This window comes from Paroedura picta, chromosome 5 (assembly GCF_049243985.1).
Source record: "Paroedura picta isolate Pp20150507F chromosome 5, Ppicta_v3.0, whole genome shotgun sequence".
NCBI lineage: Eukaryota > Metazoa > Chordata > Lepidosauria > Squamata > Gekkonidae > Paroedura > Paroedura picta.
Genome location: NC_135373.1, coordinates 127,043,060 through 127,064,464, shown reverse-complemented (window position 1 = coordinate 127,064,464; position 21,405 = coordinate 127,043,060). Strand labels below are relative to the sequence as shown.

The 21,405-nt window shown below is 52.9% G+C and overlaps 1 protein-coding gene across 6 annotated transcripts in view; it reads right to left on the bottom strand.

Moving 5' to 3' along the window:
- CCDC136 (coiled-coil domain containing 136) overlaps window positions 1-19,569 on the bottom strand; it is a 30,927-nt gene extending 11,358 nt beyond the window's left edge. For 4 of the 6 annotated variants that reach the window (XM_077340457.1, XM_077340456.1, XM_077340458.1 and 1 more), the window contains exons 1-4: window positions 18,053-18,182; window positions 13,687-13,923; window positions 12,503-12,577; window positions 1,406-1,780 (exon numbers count right to left, since the gene is read on the bottom strand). In XM_077340457.1, the coding sequence (XP_077196572.1) occupies window positions 1,406-1,780; window positions 12,503-12,577; window positions 13,687-13,923; window positions 18,053-18,167 (802 nt within the window). In that variant the 5' untranslated portion in view covers window positions 18,168-18,182. Of the gene's footprint in view, window positions 1-1,405; window positions 1,781-12,502; window positions 12,578-13,686; window positions 13,924-15,167; window positions 15,214-18,052; window positions 18,183-19,380 lie in introns of those variants that run through there. The other 2 variants (XM_077340461.1, XM_077340460.1) reach the window with 2 other exon arrangements.
- Window positions 19,570-21,405: the final 1,836 nt, after the last annotated feature.

The following is a 21,405-nucleotide window of genomic DNA, read 5'->3' as shown; positions in this document are numbered from 1 at the left end:
AATCTGGCTAGCCGGTTTGATTCCTCACTCTCCCACATGCAGCCAGCTGGGTGACCTTGGAATCGCCACAGCACTGATAGAGCTGTTCTGACTGAGCAGGAATATCAGGGCTCTCTCAGCCTCACCCACCCCACAGGGTGTCTGTTGTGGGGAGAGGAAAGGGAAGGCTGCTTTGAGACTCCCTCAGGTGGAGAAAAGTGGCATATAAGAACCAACTCTTCTTCTTCTTCAGTACTCTCAGGGCTCTCTCAGCCTCCCCTCCCTCACAGGGTGTCTGTTGTGGGGAGAGGAAAGGGAAGGCGACTGTAAGCCGCTTTGAGACTCCCTCGGGTGGAGAAAAACGGCACATCAGAACCAACTCTTCTTCTTCTTCAGTACTCTCAGGGCTCTCTCAGCCTCCCCTCCCTCACAGGGTGTCTGTTGTGGGGAGAGGAAAGGGAAGGCGACTGTAAGCCGCTTTGAGACTCCCTCGGGTGGAGAAAAACGGCACATAAGAACCAACTCTTCTTCTTCAGTAATCTCAGGGCTCTCTCAGCCTCCCCTCCCTCACAGGGTGTCTGTTGTGGGGAGAGGAAAGGGAAGGCGACTGTAAGCCGCTTTGAGACTCCTTTGGGTAGAGAAAAGCGGCATATAAGAGAAAGACAGACTATAAACCCCACAAATAAAACAATATAATTCTGGTTTTTCTCTGGGGAAATGAGAAGCCGGCTCCTGGCTGCTGCTGCTGCTGGCGGAAAGTACCGTCCAGTCACAGCTGACTTACGGCAACACAGCCCAAGTCTTTCAACGGTGGTCTGTCATCGGCAGCCCCTGCGTAGCAATCCCAGACTTCCTAGGTGGTCTCCCATCCAAATATTTACCAAAGTATCCTCTGCTTAGCTTCTGAGATCTTCTGAAAAAAAGATCAAGCTAGCCTAGGCAATCCTAGTCAGGACACAGACAGAGTTGATGGCCATTCCCTGCCTCTGAGTAGCAACCCCGGACTTTTGGGGTGGTCTGCCATCCAAGTACTAATTATAACAGCCTCTGCTTCGCTTCTGAGATCTAATAAGATCAGACTAGCCTCGTCGATCCTAGTCAGGGTAGAGACAAACAGAGGTGGTTGTCCATTCCCTACCTCTACGTAGCAACCCCGGTCTTGCTGGGTAGTCTCCCGCCCAAGGACTAACAATAGTAGATTCCACTTAGCTTCTGAGACCTGACAAGACTGGGGCCACCTGGGCCATCCATGGATACCTGAGCCCTTGGACACGAATTTAAGAACCTCTGATCTGGTTTACAGACCCCCCACCATCCCCTGCTGCCCGTCTTCCACCCACTGACCATGCCTGCACCCCAGAGATCCACACGAGTACCTCGGGCCTCCAGCATCCCCCCCCCCACGGTGGGACCCTGCTGACGGTACCTTGGAGCCTGGTCACGTCTTCGGAGGGACCAGCTGTCCGGTCGTCATAATGCGTCACCAGCATGAGGTCCGGGGAGGGCTTGCTGTCTCCGGTGCCCGGCTCCTTCATGTTGATTTCCGCCCGCAAGGAGGTGATCTCCAGGTCGTACTCGTTGCGGATGCGTTGGGCCCGCTCCAGCTCGGCCTTCAGGCGGCACAGCTCCTCCTGCAGGCCGGCGATCTCGTTCTCGTGCAAGCCGGCGGCCTCCTCGGCGTCCAAGCGCAAGCTGTGGATCTCCTCGTTGGCTTCCCGCAGCTCCTGCTCCAGGCGCTCCAGCTCCACATCCTTCACTTCTTGCAGCGAATCAAACTCGTCCTTCAGAGAATGGAGCTGAGCTGGGGGGGAGCAAAAAGATGGAAGGATGAGGAGGCCAGGACAACAACATAGCAAGATTTTTGACACCAGGACGGTGATGTCTAAACAGATGGGAATTATACGTAGATAGAGGCAAATGGCAGAACAGAACGGAAGCCCTGTGGAATCAGGCTAGTGGCCCTCTAGGCCAACCCGAGGCCATCAGGAGGTCCACCAGTGAGGCCAGACCTCCAGAAGCCCTCCAAATGTCGCCCCCCCCCTCCAAGCACCAGGAAGACAGAGCAACCCTGCCCCAGACAGAAGAACATGAGAGAAGCCATGTTGGATCAGGCCAGTGACCTTCCAGTCCAATACTCTGTGTCACGTAGTGGCCAAGAACCAGGTGCCCTCAGGAGGTCCACCAGCAGAGCCATAAGAACATAAGAGAAGCCATATTGGATCATTTCAACAGCTCATCCGGTCCAACACTGTGTGTCACATAAGAGAAGCTCAGTTGGATTAGGCCAATGGCCGATCCAGTCCAACACAGAGTGACCAAATCTCAGGTTCCCTCAGAAGGTCCACCAGCAGGGCCAGAACCCCCCAAGCACCAAGAAGACAGAGCATCCCTGCCCCAGACAGAAGAACATCAGAGAAGCCATGTTGGATCAGGCCAGTGGCCCCTCCAGGCCAACACTCAGTGTCATGCAGTGGCCAAAGCCCAAGTGCCCTCAGGAGGTCCACCAGCCGACCCAGAACTCCAGAAGCCCCCACCCACTGTGCCCCCCCAAGCACCAAGAAGACAGAGCGTCACTGCCCCAGAGTACCAGCCTTTCTCAACTTTTTCACCATTGAGAAACCCCTGAAACATTCTTCAGGCTTCAAGAAATCCCAGAAGCTGTGTGATAGTGCAGAATAGGGTTGGGACGCTTAGTTGTATACTTAACCACCTGGAGCCCCTCCCTTTCCCACCCCCTCCAGGCCTATCATTGGCAATTTGGTGGGAGGCATATAAAGCCATATCATCCAATAAATGTTTAATAGATTTTAAATATATATATATTAATTAATTAACTCCCCCCCCCCCATTTGGGAAACCATTCCTGGTTGAGAAAGCCTGATCTATAAGGACAGAAGAGAAGCCATGTTGGATCGGGCCAGTGGCCCCTCCAGCCCAACACTCTGGGTCACCCAGTGGCCAAAGCCCAGGGGTCATTAGGAGGCCGTCCCACTGCTGCCCCCCAAGCACCAAGTATATAGAGCATCCCTGCCCCAGACAGAAGAACACAGGAGAAGCCAGGTTGGCTCATATGTTTGTATGTAAATAGTAAAGTCTGTTACTAGATATATATAACCAACAGCAGCCCGAAGACAGACAGGGAGAATGAGGCTTCTTAGGAGGAAGTGAACTGTAAGGGGGGCCCTGCTGCCACTAAGAAATGGGATTTGGGACCAGGGTGGTGTCCCTCGAACCCATGACCCTGAGAGTGCGGTTGGAGGGGTGATTCCTGGGGCGGGAGGAGTTGCCAGGACAGGACTGACCAAAGGACGAGAGAGAACCAGTTGTGAGAAAGAGATTTCTGGGTGGGATGATGTCCCCAGATGAATAAAGACCGGGGTCGATGGGGGGGGAGGGGGGCAGGCAGCTGCCAATTAGGGCTGGGAAACTCCTGGAGATTTAGGGATGGAGGGCGGGAAGTTTGGGGGAGGGGGGGAACCCGGGGGCGATGCGATGCCAGGGTGCCCCCCTCCCAAAGCAGCCGTTTTCTCCAGGCGGACTGATCTCTTCCCCCCCTGGAGACCAGGGGTACTTCCAGGCCCCACCTGGAGGTTGGCCACCCCCCCCCAGACCAGAGTTGGCACCCCCGGGGGCTGCCTGGGCAGTTGTGCCGTCCCTGGCGGAGGCAGTGCCCAGGGCCCGGTTGCCACGGCGATGCCCCTGCCCCTCGGGCCCCCTCGGGCCCCACGCCGGCACTCACTGCCCATGGAAGCGGCGGGCCTGAGCTCCATGGCGGCCCCCCGTCCGCAGCCCCCTGCCCGCCGAGCCCCCAGCCCCGGGGGCCTCCACGGAACCCGCCCGGCCAGGCCGGAGCCTGCTGCCTCCAACTGCCGGGCCAGCTCCGGGGGCCGTGGGAGAGCGGCCCCTCACCCATGCCGAGGCCCAGCGGGCACGGAGGACGGGGCCAGGCTGGCCAGCGGGGGGGCGGGGCCCCAGGAGGTCTGGAGGTGGAGCCTGCGGAGGGCGGGGCCTGAGGAGGGTTGCCAGCCTCCAGGGGGGGCCTGGAGGGGCCACGGAATGCCGGCTCCGCTCCAGGCTGCAGGAAATGGGTGTTTTGGGGGGTCCACTGCCCCACGGAGGCCCCTGTCCTCCTCTCCAGGGGTTTCCCAGCCTGGATCTGGCAACCCTAAGCCCCCCCCCCTCCCCCGTCTCTCACCCATGGCTGGGGGGAGCTGGCAATGCTAGAGAGGGGAGGGGGTATAATTTTATATCAATGCCATAAATTTCCCTTTCCCAAGCAGCCATTTTTCCTCCAGGGGGAGCTGACCTGTGACCTTTTTCACCTGCAGATCCATTGTCATTTCAGGCCTTCTCCAGTCCAGGCCTAACCTGGAGGGTGGCATCCCGTGGGCAGCTCTCTGGTCTGCTTGGCAGGGCTGCTGTGCTGTCTCTCTGCAGGCAGGCTGCAGTTTCCAGGTAGTGCCTTGAACTCTCCTGCTCTAACCGGGCGGCACAGAAAATGGCATTTTCTCTTGCAGAAAATGGCTGCTCCTCTGTGGCATTGCAGCTCATCCACGTCTTTCCCCTCTGCAGGCTTCCCTGCCCCAAAGTCTCCAGGTATTACCCAACCCAGAGCTGGCAAGCCTCGAAAGCCAGCAGGTGGAGCTTTCCCTTATTCTGCACCAGACCTGTTGAACGTCTGCCTGCCAGGATACTGATAAGCAGGGAAGATATCGATGTGACTATAGGTGAAATTCATAAATAGTCACAGGGGGGCTTGAACAACCATTAAACTGAACAGGCCGAGGGGAACAGGCCGAGGTTTAACGCCAGACGAAAACCAGGAAACCGTAAATAGTTCAAAGGAAGAAACTAAACACCCCCCCCCCAAATGCTTAGCAATCATATGAAAGAGGTAAAAAGTCAGCATTTAGATAGATTCAAAAAAATGAAGCTGGATCTTATAGTTTCTTTTGGGGCAGACAGGGAGCATTAAAAAAACAAAAGGACCAAGTTTCTCCAAGCGATGCTCTTTGTAAGGATCCTTCCCCTGAGAAAGAAGAAATCCTTAAAGATTTGCTCCCTGTTTTTCTGTCAGGGCTCCTGTGGCTGTGCAGTGGTAGACAGCCATTCAACAGGTCAACACAGAAAAGTTTAACCCGTCAGTTTCCTGCAGGCCATGCAGCTTTTAAATGAAACGCTACAAACAGCATCACCTGCAGAATTTCTGCCTCCCAGCCCATCTATTCCTGCTGCCCTGCCAGCTATGGTTTGATGGCCTTCCAGAGAAAGAAGCTAAAAGTGTGGCTTGTGTGTGCTTTTTTATACCACAAGGCACCTTATTTTACCTAATTTTTTATATTTGGAAATTTAGCATGCTGCAAAGGGATGCAATGAACACACGCTCTAACTTGTTAGAATATGCAAGAACTGTAGCGTGCAGTAGACAAAGAATGTCCCACAGGGCATGTTGGAGGAGGTATGTATTTAGCGTGTTTGGATCACAAACTTCCTGGCTCAGTTAGAGACTTCCTGCTCCTTGGAGGGTACTTCCTCCCTGCTTGCTTCCAGATGAAGAACAGTTAATCAGTTAGACTGCTAGGACTCTCCACTCTCTCTCTCTCTTTACAAAATTGTTTCAATTCTCAATAAAGTTATTTATTCGTTAAGCAGCTGGTGCCCCTTTGCATATTCAAACTCTGCCTACATAGTAGCCTCATGGACCAGTAACAGGCATCATTCTCCAGGAAACATTCTTTTTAAACATGGTTGTTAAATTGTTAGAATAAGATTGTGGCTTAATTTCACTCCCGGACACAATTCCATTCCTTTATTCATTTACTCACGTTATTTATTTAAGTTATTTAGTCTTGAAAAGTTCCATCTCAATGTATTTTATTTATAACATTTATTTATACCCTACTTTTCTCCCTAAGGGGACCTGAGGCAGCTGAAATAATTATCCTCACAACAACCCTGTAAGGTAGGTTAGGCTGAGAGAGTGAGCTTCCATAGTACAAGTGGGAATTCAAAGCCGGTTCTCCCAGAACTAATCCAACACTCTTAACTAGGATACCACACTGGTTCTAGTCCTGTTCACATGTCACAGGTAATATGCTTACACCCTGCATGTAAATTATTATGATTATGATTATGATTATGATTATGATTATGATTATGATTATGATTATGATTATGATTATGATTATGATTATTTAATTTTTAGACCTCCCTTCTCAAAATAGGTCTCAGGGCGGTTTACAACATAAACAGTTAAAACACAATAAAAATTAAATAATAATAATAATAATAATAAATACATACTACTGTTTGTAAGAAAGAACCAGCGCACAGTCATTTTGCAAATGAAACCAGGGTACCAATTTCTAGGTGTAATCTTGGCTCTAAGAAACAATAATGCCTCCAAAAGAGCAAAAAATATGACTGAGAGTATAATTTAACAAACATGAGTAAATGTCAATGTATAGATTTGTATACAACAATACAACAGGTATAGTACCCAAAAAGATTCAACTGATGTAGTACAAAAGAATAATTCTAAACAGAAGTCCAACAGGTGTAGTAGAACAGTTAGTTCAAGCTGAAGTCCATTTGAGGTAGGACCTGTTTCACAAAGTGGTTTCAGCTGTGGATTGCTGCATCAGCTGATTAATCCTTGAAGCTGCACACAGCCTGCAGCCAGGGGTGAGATAAATTACTACCCCACTGGGAAACTCTTGGAGATCTGGGGCTGGAGTCTGGGGAGAACGGGGCCTCAGTGGGGTACAAGGCCAGAGAGCCCACCCAGCAAAGGATCTGTTTTCTCCCAGGCAACTGATCTCTGTAATCTGGAGATGAGCTGTAATTTCAGGGGATTCCCCAGGTCCCACCTGGAGGCTGGCATCCCTAACTGGACTTCCAGTTCAGGTGGGTAGCTAGGTCGGTCTGAAGCAGGGGTAGTCAAACTGCGGCCCTCCAGATGTCCATGGACTACAATTCCCAGGAGCCCCTGCCAGCGAATGGCAGGGGCTCCTGGGAATTGTAGTCCATGGACATCTGGAGGGCCGCAGTTTGACTACCCCTGGTCTGAAGCAACACAGTACTCCAAGTGAGGTCTTACCAGAGCAGAGTAAAGTGGTAACATCACCTTGTGTGATCAGGACACTAATAGAATCATAGAGTTGGACGGGACCTCCAGGGTCATCTAGTCCAACCCCCCGCAGAATGCAGAAAACTCACAAATACTGCCCATCCACAGTGACCCTAGTCTCATACCTTGGTATCCAAACCTCTCTTCAATTTCTTTTAATACAGCTGAAAATCCCATTTCCCTTTTTAGCTAACAAGTCACACTGCTGACTCATGTTCAGTGTCTGGTCTATGTATTAAAAGCAATTTCAAAAACGCCTCCTCTGATTCAATACATACCCTTTCGGAGGGGGGGGGGGCTGCCTGAAGTTGAGGGGTTTGGGATGAATTCTCAGGTAGGGACGCCAGTATTTTAGATGTTATGTTCCTGGCCAGAACTGTAGGGCTGGTGGGACAGCTCTGGGAATAACCTTCTTCAGATCAGGTGTAATTCTAGGACATGTACAGGCCCTAACACCAGTACTTACCACCTTCTTCCCTACCAAATGGACTTTCTCCCTTTCTCCTTGATTTGTTTAGCCCCCTGGGCAACGTTGCCACCTATAGATGTGCCACCTGCTGCTCCCCAGACGTGTGGGCGGGTGCCATGCGCTGCATGCGCTATTTATAGCTGCATTATGCATGGATTAACACTCCCTCAACATGAGGTAACGGAGTCTCAGCCCTATAAATACATCCAATGGCACCGGGAATGCCAGGCTGCTAATTGGGAGAAAGAGAAGCCAGCCTCCTGATGGCATGAAGACGATGCACGGCAGCTGCCCCACACCGCTCATGTGCTCCCATGAGACAGTCCTGGGTCTGAGCCCCACCCCCCATCACTCTCCATCCCTGTTTGAGCCTTCTGAAAACACCTCCCCAAAATGCTTAGGGTGTGAAAGGCCAGAGCTGCTGTTCTCCAGCAAACCCCCCCCCCCCAGTTCCCTGGCAGTTATTTATTTTGTTGACTTAATTTACACCCTACTTTAAGGGGACCAGATTTTAACATTGGTAAAGTGGGACACCATTGACTGGGGGAGTTCTTGATTAAAAATTTGGTCTGTATGGAGCAACAAAAAAGTTTCATAGAACACATATAATGCAAAAATAGTATTGTAATATATATGTTTTAATTTCAACATAAATATAATTTGCCAGGTACCCCCAGATGTTTTAATTTCAACATAAATATAATTTGCCAGGTACCCCCAGATGTCCCTCCAAAAGTGGGACAATCTGGTCACCTTACCCTACTTTTCACTCCCACTGGGGACCCCAAGGCACTGACATCAGGTTATACTGAAAGTGCCAACAACCAAGCTTCCGTGGTAGAGTGAGGATTCGAACTAGGGCCTCCCCAGTCTAGTCTGACCATCGCATGAGGGTGAACTCTCTGAGTGGGTTAGAGCTTTCTCGGAATCACAGTTTATTTCCAAACTACAGTTTCCCTTGAAGAAAAGGCAACTTCGGAGGGCAGACTCTGTGGTATACCATAGACTCTAGGGGAAAATTGAAGTCCTAGAGTGACATCACATCTCCACTGAACTTCTTCCTCTCCTCATTTCTACCCTAAACCTCCAGCCAACTACAGTGGGCAGCCTTTCCTCATACAACTTGGACTCCAAACCCCTCACCATCTTCGTTGCCTCCTCTGGACACGCTGCGGTTTCTCTACAACTTTCTTTAGTTGTGGTACCCAAAACTGAACCCAGTAGTGGCGATAACTGATGATAAATTATTATTATTATTATTTTGATTTATTTCCCACCACTCCCAAATGGCTCGTGGCGGGTTACAGTGTCTTAAAACCCCATTAAAACTCCCATTAATTTAAAGACATTTAAATTGTTCAGGATTTTCTATTTTTTGGCTCCATCATCAACTGAATGGGAGTTGGGATGGGCACGACCTGGAAAATGCCAGGGTTTGTGTTGAACCAAGCTCCTGAACCAAAAGCCACAAAACTAGCCAGCTGGTTTGGGCTGGTCGGTTTGACTTTGTCCCTTTTTAGAAGCAGGGAAACACAAGGGGTCACCCCCCCCCCGCCCAGCCCAGCTGTTTTCCGTGATTGAGAGGATGTGAAATGGGTAGCTAAGATAGCCAGGCCTTTCAACCTCACCCCCTGCGCAGGGCAGAAGTGAAACGGGGCTTCTATGGCCCAACCTGCAGAACCAGCCAGACAAAACCTCCAGGAAATGTTCAGGGGAAGCACCATCTCCAAACCTGGGATGCAGCGAAGCAGTCAAATTTCGCTACAGATTTAGGGTCGTGGACCAGTTTGTGCCCATCCCTAAAAGGGAGCTGGCAACCAAGAAATCCGAAGGAGACTGAGACAAAGAAGGGCAGCCATGAAGGAGTTAGAAAAGTGTAAAAATTGTGTGGCTGGCAACCAAGATCACAATCTCGCTTATATTTTTATCCGACCGACGTGACATTCAAAGTCCTGAGCCGTATGGGAGGGCAGTCTACCAGTTCAATAAATAACAGTCATTAAGATAATTCACGCCGCCGTAGTATTCCCCATGAGTGTGAAAGCAGAACAGCGAAGGAAGCTGACAGGGAGACATCTGACTCCCTCGAAGCGTCGTGTTGGAAGAGACTTTTGCAGACCGCCAGAAAACACCAGTCAGTGGTTTCCAGATCAAAACAAAGCTGAACTCGCCCTGGAAGCTAAAATGAGCCTAAGCAAGACGATCTGGCTTTTGTCACGGGTCTCCCTGGGGAAGACAATCATGCTCGGAGAAGCGGGAGGCAGCAGGAAAAGAGGGAGAAATGAAATGAAAGGAGTCCTCCGAGGAAGCTGCGGTCTGCCGCTTGCAAGGCCCGAGCATGGCTGTGAATGAGAGGGCGTCTGGAAGGGTGTTCAATCACAAGAAATATCACAGCACAACGCCCAGAGCTCAGAGGATTTTCCCATCGACAAAAGCCGCTCAGCCGCCAGGGGTAGTCAAACTGCGGCCCTCCAGATGTCCATGGACTACAATTCCCATGAGCCCCTGCCAGCATTCGCTGGCAGGGGCTCCTGGGAATTGTAGCCCATGGACATCTGGAGGGCCGCAGTTTGACTACCCTTGAAAGTAGATCTAACAAAAGGAGCTTTGACTCTCCAAAGCTCATACCCGAAAATCTTGGTCTCCAAGATGCTACTGGGACTCGAATCTAGCTTATTGCAAAGACTCTCACATTCTCTGAAATCCTCTCCTCGAGAGGAAGCCGAGCCAATCCAAAATGAGCGGAATGCAACGCGGCGGACTTCCCCCGGCAGAATTCATCCTGCTTTGTTGTTGTTCGTTAGTTAGCATTTAATTAGCACTCCGCTAACACGTCCTAATTAATCTGAGCCAACTTGCTCTGTGCTCACTTATTTGGAAGCTCAACAGGACGGGTGTGAAATTTCCCCTCCAGGGGTTGAGCAGGAAATTCTCTCCATTCAATTAAAGACACAGACCCGGGGGAAAGGGGAAAGTTTAACCCCAGAGAATCGCCCTGAAACGTTCAGTCCAAAACTCAAGGGACGTGTGGCGGAACCTGCGTTAAGGAGGGGGGGAACTGCGGCTCCGTGGCAGTGGCCCTGCTTGGTATGCAGAAGGTTCCCGGTTCAATCCCCGGCAACTCCAGTTGAAAAGGGCCAGGCAGGAGGGGAGGAGAGAGACCTTGGCCAGAGACCCTGGCTCAGTGGCAGAGCCTCTGCTTGGCAGGCAGAAGGTCCCAGGTTCAAGCCCCTGGTATCTCCAGTTAAAAGGACCAGGCAGGGGGGGATGGGAAAGACCTTGGCCAGAGACCCTGGCTCAGTGGCAGAGCCTCTGCTTGGCAGGCAGAAGGTCCCAGGTTCAAGCCCCTGGTATCTCCAGTTAAAAGGACCAGGCAGGAGGGGATGGGAAAGACCTTGGCCAGAGACCCTGGCTCAGTGGCAGAGCCTCTGCTTGGCATGCAGAAGGTCCCAGGTTCAATCCCCAGCAGCATCTCCAGTTAGAAGGACCAGGCAGGAGGGGATGGGAAAGACCTTGGCCTGAGACCCTGGCTCAGTGGCAGAGCCTCTGCTTGGCAGGCAGAAGGTCCCAGGTTCAAGCCCCTGGTATCTCCAGTTAAAAGGACCAGGCAGGAGGGGATGGGAAAGACCTTGGCCAGAGACCCTGGCTCAGTGGCAGAGCCTCTGCTTGGCATGCAGAAGGTCCCAGGTTCAATCCCCAGCAGCATCTCCAGTTAGAAGGACCAGGCAGAAGGGGATGGGAAAGACCTTGGCCTGAGACCCTGACTCAGTGGCAGAGCCTCTGCTTGGCATGCAGAAGGTCCCAGGTTCAATCCCCAGCAGCATCTCCAGTTAGAAGGACCAGGCAGGAGGGGATGGGGAAGACCTTGACCTGAGACCCTGGCTCAGTGGCAGAGCCTCTGCTTGGCATGCAGAAGGTCCCAGGTTCATCCCTGGCATCCCCAGTTGAAAAGGGCCAGGCAGGAGGGGATGGGGAAGACGTCTGCCTGAGACCCTGGAGAGCAGATGCCCATTTGTGATGGACCAAGGGTCAGATTCAATATAAGGTGAGTTCATTTATGTTTGATCAGGGGCTGTGGCTCAGTGGTATGCAGAAGGCTCCAGGGTCAGCCTTACTCCGATACATTATTATTATTATTATTATTATTATTATTATTATTATTATTATTATTATTATTATTATTATTATTATTATTATTATTATACTTAGATTTATTGCCCGCCATCCCCAGTGGCTCATGGCGGGTGACATTAGTCTGAACAAAACCCCATTAAAAGCCCAGACATAAAAAAAAACATCACAATCCAAATGAACAATGTAAAAAAGAAGAACGGCAGAAAAAATACTAAAAACCTATCCCCTTCTCCCAGTACTCATACGGGGAGGTGGGAAGCGGGGGCAGACGAAACCAAGCCGCCGTACACACACTATCCTACCATTTTGTGTTTGGCCCCACCTCCTGTGGCAGCCATCTTGTTGGTGGCTCAGCCTCCCCCATCAGCCATCTTGCAGCTGGCCCGTTATTTCCTTTGTCAAAGCCTGACCATCTCTGGATTTTCTTCTGCAGGGATGCTCAAGATTAAATTGTTTGCATGTGGCTAGGAACCATTTTTGATTCATTTTCCAATAAATCTCCTTTTCAAAATTAATTTCTAAACTCGCCTCTGTCCAAGATTCTTTAACAGATACCTCCTCCGTGTACCCTGGGGGAGATTATGCAGTTACCTCCTTTCGCATTGTGTATTAGGTTCCTCAAATTGCTAATTTTCCCATCATAAATTCAGGAGACAAAGCAATTTCTGCACAAAGCAAATAAATATTAAGGGTTTTCAAGGGTTGGTAACTCTGAGCAAGTATGAGTCCTGCTCACACTGATTTGCGCACACACACACACACACACACACACACACCCCACTGGGACTGACCTTGAAGTCGTTGGATCTGCTTGGTGAAGATTTCTGCCTGCTGTGCACTGGCCAGTCTCTCGTCTTCCAACAAACCTGCCAAAAAGACACCAGATCAGCAAATGAAACTCCCGGCTGGTGGTTTCAAATCCACCTTGATACAACTCAGCTGACAGGGTTATCCATCTCCAGGCAGGCCCTGGAGATCTCCAGGAATGGCAACTGAAGAGACCAGTTTCTCAGGAGGAAATGGCTGATGGGGAGGGTGGATTCTGCAGTATTATTTGCTTTAGAATCACAGAATCAAAGAGTTGGAAGGGGCCATAGAGGCCATCTAGTCCAACCCCCTGCTCAACGCAGGATTAGCCCTAAGCATCCTGAAGCATCCAAGAAAAGTGTGTGTCCAACCTTTGTTTGAAGACTGCCAGTGAGGGGGAGCTCACCACCTCCTTAGGCAGCCTATTCCACTGCTGAACTACTCTGACTGTGAAAAACTTTTTCCTGATATCTAGCCCATATCGTTGTACTTGAAGTTTAAACCCATTACTGCGTGTCCTCTCCTCTGCAGCCAGCAGAAACAGCATCCTGCCCTCCTCCAAGTGACAACCTTTCAGATACTTAAAGAGGGCTATCATGTCCCCTCTCAACCTTCTTTTCTCCAGGCTGAACATTCCCAAGTCCCTAAACCTATCTTCATAGGGCTTGGTCCCTTGGCCCCATCTCACAGAGGCCGAGGCCTTCCCCTGATAAGAACCTCAGAAGAGCCCTGCAGGGTCAGACCAGGGACAGCCCTGTCCCTGGTCTGACTCAGCAGGGCTCTTCTGAGGGTCTTCTCAGGGGAAGGCTTCGGCCTCTCTGCCCTGTGGCTGGCCTGCAGAGGAACTGGCTGGCCCCTGGGTGAGACGAGAAGCTGGACTGGAGGGACCCTCCCTGGTCTGACTCAGCAGGGCTCTTTTTATATTCTTATGTTCTGCATTTATTTATAATAAATAAATAAATAAATAAATAAATAAATAAATCTCTAATTATGACTATGTTGCCTGTCTGGAAGTCTCACAAACAGGAGACATTGCAGCCTGCCACGTCCTTAGAGCCTGTCTCCAGTTCCCGGTCTTCTGTGACCCTGAGGCCCCTGAACGTGGAGGCTCCTTTTGAGGAACATGGCTGAACATCCACCCACCCCCAATGGCAGCCCCCATGCCCACCTTGGAGCTGCAGGGAGTCCTCCTCTTGCTTCAGGACCATCTCCCGGGCCTCTTCCAGTTCTTCCAAGAGCTGCAGGACCTGAGCCCGTAATTCATCCATCTCTTGGTCGGACTCTTTCTCATCCTCATCCAAAGAGCCTGGACTCCTCAGCTGCTCTTCATCCTCCTCCTCCTCCTCCTCCTCCTCCTCCTCCTCTTCCTCATCATTCAGCTCCAGGTTAGGGCCATCCACCTCACCTGACAGAGAACACACCTGGGTTAGCAAATGACAGCACCAGAGCAGTCCGTGCCCTTGGCTCCCGGCCAGCGGCCAAATCTCTCCACCTGAGCCAGCCACCCACCCAAACGGGGACTCTGTCTGCCTGGCCAGAGGTTTAACTCCCTAGAGATGTCCCACTAGTGCTACCCAACTGGCCTCAACTAGGGAAAGGGGCTTTTCAGCCTTGGCCCCCACCTGGTGGAATGAGCTGATGGAGCTGTCTAAGTTACACAGGGCCTGCAAGAGGGAACTCTCCCGCCAGGCTTATGGTTGAGGTTGTGGGGGGAGAGGGTTGACCTGACTTCGATCAGGGGTCCCACAATAACTGAGCATCCCTTGAGCATCAACAACCAGTGCTGATATGCCTGGCTGGACTCAGTAGATTGTGTTGGGATTTTATTTGTTTCCGCCATCTTGTGGGTCGCTATATCTACTGTTACTGTATTAGTAGTGTTTTTATGGGTTTAACTGTTATGGGGTTTTAATTGTTAGCCACTTCGAGGCGACAAAGTCACGAGTGGCGGGATATAAATCCAAGAATGAATGAATGAATGAATGAATGAATGAATGAATGAATGAATGAATGAATGAATGAATGAATGAATGAATGAATGAATGAATGATTTCCAGACAACGGAAATCAGTTCCCCTTGAGAAAATGGCTACTCTGAAGGGTAGACCCCACGTCATGATACGCTGCAGAAGTCCCTTCCCTCCCCAGACCCTGCCCTCTATGGATCCCATGTGCAAACTATCCAGGCATCCCCCAACCCAGAGCTGGCATCCCTACCAGATCTCGAAGACCTGGAGTCTAGGTAAGTTTGCCATTTCAACATGGCCCCTGGAGATCTCCAATTATGACAGTTGCTCTCCAGGTGCCAGAGATCTGCTCCCCCGCAGAAAATGGCTGCCTTGAAGGGTGATCTGTAGGGCATCATACCCACTGAGCCCCCCCTTCCCAAACCCCACCTTCCCCAAGCTCCACCTCCCCCCCAAAAAAAACCCTCCAGGTATTTCCTAGGTTAGACAACCTAGAGCTATCTGTCCATCTGTGGGGGGGGGGGATGGCTGGCCGTGAAAAGGGCAAGGGTCTCACTCAGAGCCTTTCAAAAAAGGGTTGCCAAGTCATACAGTCCCCCCCAAAAAGCAGCCATTTTTGCCAGGGGAAACTACCTTGTTGTCTGGAGCTCAGGTGTGACTCCAGAAGACCTGCAGGACTCACCTGGAGAGTTGCAGCCCCATTGCAACGCCATGCTCTTAAGGGCCCTCGAACCCATGGCCGGTGGTCCCTGAGCACCAACCCTCTCCTCTGAGGCTGCGGCCCAGTGGAGCCATCAGCCTGTTAGCACTGGAGAGCCAGAGGCCAAGTTCCCCTGGGCAGGATGTGGCCCTGGTGCGCTGGTTTGCCTCTGGGTAGGGATGCCAGCCTCCAGGTGGGAAATCACAAAGAATCCTGCACAGGAGCTGAACAGAGAATGGCTATCACCACTACCCTCCACATGACAAAGGTCAGTTCCCCTGGAGAAAATGGCGGCTGCCAAAGGCGGGGTCTAGAGAGACCCCATTGAGGTCCCTCCCCTGCCCAACCTCCGCCCCCAGCCCCCAAATCTCCAGGCCTTTCCCCACCCGGAGCTGGCAACCCTCTATCTGAAGAAGGGAGGAGTTGCCCTTCTGCTGTGCCAGGGCCAGCCAGGCAGAGAAAGGCCATCCCAGTTCCTTGGCGTCTGCCGGCGCCAGGCATCGAGGAACAGAGCCCTTCCGATCACGTACAGAGTTCGTCCTGCCGAGCCAAACGGTGCGGCCTCCCTTCGAAAGTAGCCTCTCTGGATCCGGGCCCTGACTCTGGCGCTGAGAGAATATCGGAGGAGAACGTCTGGCTCGCTTGCCGCTCCGGAGGGGCCGCCAACCTGAAGCCTACACTTTGGCACTCAAGGGGAGCTTTTAGGCAGACCAGGGGATCCCTGAAGGTATTGAGTCTGCGGCCTGGGGAAGGCAGCACCCATGGGATATAAGGCCCTAAGGATCAGGGCGCCCAGGTCCTCCAGGGGTGGGGTGGGAGATAGAACTATAAGATCCAGGTTGGGAACCTCTGGAGGTCCAAGAATAAGACACAAAAAAGGAAGGCCCTGAAGAGGAAGGGAATGGCCAACCCCCTCTGCTTCCCACTTACCTTGAAAACCCCTCACTGGGGACCCCATAAACTGGAAGCTAAGCAGGACCAGTACTTGGAAGAGAGACCCCCCCCAAGGAATAGTTCAGCAGTGGAATAGGCTGCCTAAGGAGGTGGTGAGCTCCCCCTCACTGGCAGTCTTCAAGCAAAGGTTGGATGCACACTTTTCTTGGATGCTTTAGGATGCTTAAGGCTGATCCTGCGTTGAGCAGGGGGTTGGACTAGATGGCCTGCATGGCCCCTTCCCACTCTAGGATTCTGTGATTCTAAGGAAAGCTCTGCAGCGGAAGGGAATGGCCAGCAACCTCTGCGTCCCACTTGCCTTGAAAGCTCCTTGCTGTACATTGCCATAACATGTTTAAGAGCCCTGCTGGATCAAACCAGGGAAGATCCTGATTAGAACCTCAGAAGAGCCCTGCGGGGTCAGGCCAGGGAGGGTCCCTCCAGTCCAGCCTCCCGTCTCACCCAGGGGCCAGCCAGTTCCTCTGCAGGGCCAGCCACAGGGCAGAGAGGCCGAGGCCTTCCCCTAAGAAGACCCTCAGAAGAGCCCTGCTGGGTCAGGCCAGGGAAGGTCCCTCCAGTCCAGCCTCCCACCTCACCCAGGGGCCAGCCAATTCCTCTGCAGGGCCAGCCACAGGGCAGAGAGGCCGAGGCCTTCCCCTGAGAAGACCCTCAGAAGAGCCCTGCTGGGTCAGGCCAGGGAGGGTCCCTCCAGTCCGGCTTCCCGTCTCACCCAGGGGCCAGCCAGTTCCTCTGGACAGCCAGCGAGAAGGCATGGGGGCTCCTCCATGAATCCCCCTAATCCCCTTTTGAAGCTGTTTCTTCCTACAGCATCCCTTCATCGCCCTGTTCTGTGGAAGGGAGAGATCCTTGTAACTTGAGAGCACCAACCTGCAGCACAAGCACTCAAGGAGTGTTGCCTGTTAGCAATCTCCCCAGCACCGGATTGTCAGGTCTTCTTGGAGACTTTCTTGAGGCAGCTAAACGGGTCTGCAGAAGGCAGCTAAATTCAAGTCCAGGAGCACCTTAGAGAGTTTTGGGGTTCACGCTTTCTGAAAAAAAGGAAGCTTTGAACCTCAACAGCTCCTGTTCCAGAAATCTAGCTGGCCACGAAGGTACTCCTGAATTCTCATCAAGAGTTTCTCGGAGATGGAGCAGACGGTTCTGCCTCTGGATTCTCATCTAGTCGCCTTCAGAAGCCACACGGATCCAAAAGCCCCTCGCCCTTCCCTTCTGTTTGCATTCAGGGGTAGACTGCCTTGCCCCGTGGAAGTTCCACCGTAATGGAACTGTAGTGGGAGGAAGCAGTCCCAGAATCAGACCCCCAGAGGACTCCAGCATAAACAAGAGACGGAAGAACAGGAAGTGAGCAGGACGCCCGGAAGCTCTTCCCCTGATGCATATTTGGTTAGTCTAAGGCAGGGGTAGTCAAACTGCGGCCCTCCAGATGTCCATGGACTACAATTCCCATGAGCCCCTGCCAGCAAACGCTGGCAGGGGCTCATGGGAATTGTAGTCCATGGACATCTGGAGGGCCGCAGTTTGACTACCCCTGGTCTAAGGAGCTCCTGGACTCCGGCTTTTTTCTGCTGCTCCAGAATCATAGAATCATAGAGGTCATCTAGCCCAACCCCATGCACAATGCAAGAAACTCAGATGATGTTATCCACAGTGACCCCAATTCCATGCCCAGATGATGCCCCTGCCCCATGAAAACCACAATCCCTGGTCTGGCCTGGAAGAAATTCACCTCCCAACCCCAATGTGGTTATCGGCATTTCCCTGGGCCTGCAAGGAAGGGCCCCAAAAGCCAAGCATGGAAGGACATGATCCCTTCCGCCCAGCCACTCACAACCTGCCTAAGTTCACAGAATCAGCCTCTCCGTCAGATGGCTCTCCAGCCTCTGCTTAAAAATCTCCAAAGATGGAGAACTCACCACCTCCCGAGGAAGCCTGTTCCGCTGAGGAACCGCTCTGACTGTCAGGAACTTCTTCTGGATGTTTAGATGGAATTTCTTTTGCATTAATTTCATCCCATTGGATCTGGTCCATCCCTCTGGGGCAAGAGAGACCAACTCTGCTCCATCCTCTACATGGCAGCCTTTTAAATACTTGAAGATGGTTCTCAGATCCCCTCTCAGTCATCTTCTCTCCAGGCTAAACAGACCAAGCTCCCCCAACCTCTCCTCATACGTCATGGTCTCCAAACCCCTCACCACCTTTGTTGCCCTCCTCTGCACACCCTCCAGTTTGTCTTCATCCCTCTTCAACTGGGGTGCTGAAGAAGAACAGAATTCCATGACTCTGGGGCCTGTGATCAGGGGGTTCTCTTAGATTGCAGGGGGGGTGAGAAAGAGGAGGGTGGCCACTTGGGGTGCTGCCTGCTATATGGATGCGTAGGGGTTTTTTGTGTGTGGGGGTCCTTTTAATGCCTTTCTTGTTCCCTATGAGACCTCTCCCCCAAATAGTGGTGCTCATCTAGGGGCTGCCAGCCTGACCCTCCTGCTTACTCCCACTGGGAGACTCCCCCCCCCCTGCCTCCCTCTTGGAACGGCGAAACATGAATTACATAACTGGGTCGTTGGGACTGGGAAAAGAGGGAAGGGGGGGCCTTCCTCTGACAACTCCAGAGAAGCCCCCTCCCGGACCTGGCTCTGAGGAACACACACCCAAGTGAGGGGGGCACAGCTAATTGGGGAGGGGTCGAGAACCCCCTTCTACGCCTGATGCAACCCCCCCCCCCCTCTGGATGCACACAGATGCAGAGGCAAGATCTGGCCTGGCTTGACCCCCCCCTCCCCCCCCCAACAACCATTCCTGCTTGGATGGGAGGTCTCCTCCTGCTGGCCCAGAGGCTGTTTCCCAGACTGCTGGATGGGGGGCTTTGCAAGGGGGCTCTTCCTTTCCCCCCTCCCCAAAAACCCCTTTGCTTCCCAGCAGCCTCTCCCACCCAGCCTCGGGGAGGGGGGCATTGCACTCAGGGTGGGGGGCACCTTGCATCCTGACAGGGCGGGAGGAGAGATCCAGCCGGAGATGCATGGGGGGGGGGGTGAGCTACAGGTGGAAGGAAGGGGCAGGAGAGACATGGGGGGGGGAGCTGCGTGGGGGGGGGGAGAAGGAGACCAGGTGGATATGATGCGCAGGGATGCAGACAGGAGAGGCGGCAGGAAGAGATGCTGGGGGAGGGGGAGGAAGGCGGGGGTCTGGGGGTGCAGGGGGGGTTGCAGTGAGGCCGCAGCCCCCTCCCCTCTCCCCCTCCACTGACCTGCTCTCTCCTTCCTCCGCCCGGGCAGCTGCAGCCCAGCCGCCTCCATGGCCGCTGCCGGAGCCAGAAGCAGGCGTAAGGGGAGGGGGAGGAGTAGGCGGGGCCCCCACCCCCACCCCCACCCCTGGCTTGCAGGAGGCTCGGGGTAGGTGGGGGGAGGCCGGAGGAGCAGCCTGCCGAGCCACGCGCATTGGCCAAGGACGCTGCGTCTGCCCGGGGCTGCCCTGCGCTCGCCCTGCTGTTCCCGGGGAGGTTGCCCGAGGTGGGTCCGGACCCTTCGTGTGGGGCCAGAACTCCAGAAGCCCCCCCTCCCCGCCACACTGTGGCCCCCCAAGCAGCCAGAGCATCCCTGCCCCAGACAAGGGTCCCCTCTAAGAGCCACTGAGGGGCCTCCGCCCCCTCGGCTCGTCTGGGATCCTCCGGAAGCTGTCGATGCTTGGATCCGCCACCGCTTCCTGCAGCAGGGAGTTCCAGGTGTGAACAGCCCTTGGGCTGGGAAAGGTCTTCCTTCGACCTGTTCCAGCAGTTTCACGGAGTGCCCACAAGGTCTCGTCCTGGGAGAAAGGGAGAAAGGGGCTTCTTTCCTTGACCGTCTCCGTCTTTCACATCCGCTGCCTTTCCATGGGAGACGCTGCCGGGGATTGAACCTGGGACCTTGTGCATGCCCCGAAGATGCTCTGCCCCAGAGCCAGCGCCCCTCCCTTGAACACAGGAAGGGCTGCGTTCAAGGTCGTTCAGGGTCAGTGTGGTCTATTCAGATGGGAGCTTTCACAGCACCCACGGCCTGAGCCTTTCGACGGGACATGCTGCCAGGGACTGACCCTGGGACCTCCCGCAGGCCAAGCAGACACTCTGCCCAGAGCCATTTCCTCCACATCCGCCCTACCATGGATGGCTAACCCAGTTCTGGAAGAACAAATATGACCCCTTTTCCTCAATCTGGGCATTGTGGGGCACATGCTTCTCTGCGCATGGAGCACTACGCCAACATGTGGCAGACCCTAATCTGGAGAACGGGGTCTGATTCTCCACTCCTCCTCCCCATGCAGCCAGCTAGTTGACCTTGGGCCAGTGACAATTCTCTGAGAGCTCTCTCAGCCCCACCTACCTCACAGGGTGTCTGTTATGTGGGGAGTGAAACCCAGGCTGTTTTCGTTTTCTTCTTCTGTTCTTACAAGCACACCCTGTACACCACTACGCAGAGAGATGCGCCCTGCCTTTGGCACCCTACCGCAAGCACACCCACTCACAGGTGCATGCTCAGCACCTCCCGCGCCTGCAGCCTGGCAGGCCACATCGCCAACCTGGTGCACCCTCCCACACTCAACTCGGTCGGGAAGAGAGGGACCAAGGCGCAGAAGGGGTGTTCCTGGCCCACAACAGAGATTGTGCTTTTCCTGCCAATTGCCAGACGCGCACTCTGGTGTTCAGATGTTCATTTTCATTTTGTTTAAGACTTTTGCATCCCGCAACATTTTAGCTTCGCAGTGTCTGAGGCAGCTGATCCTGAAAGCATCCTGGAATAGCTTGCTGCTAAAATGAAAAAAAAAATCCTTCAAAAGCCACATAGAGCCACAGGGTCAAAACGATGCGGACGAAACCGGAAATTTCATTTTTATACGCCAAGAATATCACTGAGAACAGTTAAACGGGGACCCGCTCCGCTAGAGCAGTGCTTTCCTTCGTGCAAAGAGCCTTCCGCTGACAAAATAAAACTTATTTATCGATTGAGTTTATTTACACACTGCCTTTCTGATCAATGGGAGCCCAAAGTGGTTTGCATCCTTTCCTCTCTTCTCCATTCTATCCACACAACAACAACCCTCTCAGGTAGGCTAGGCCGAGAGAGAGTGGCTGGCCCAAGGTCAGCCAGTGAATTTCCATGGCACAAGAGGGGACTTGAACCCAGGTCTCCAACACTGTGGCACTCAGAACCCCTACATCACGCCAGTGCAAAAACATACCAAGCCCCCAAATTTTGCTGATATGATAACAGCACTGAAGTTCTGGTTGTTCAGACTTGAG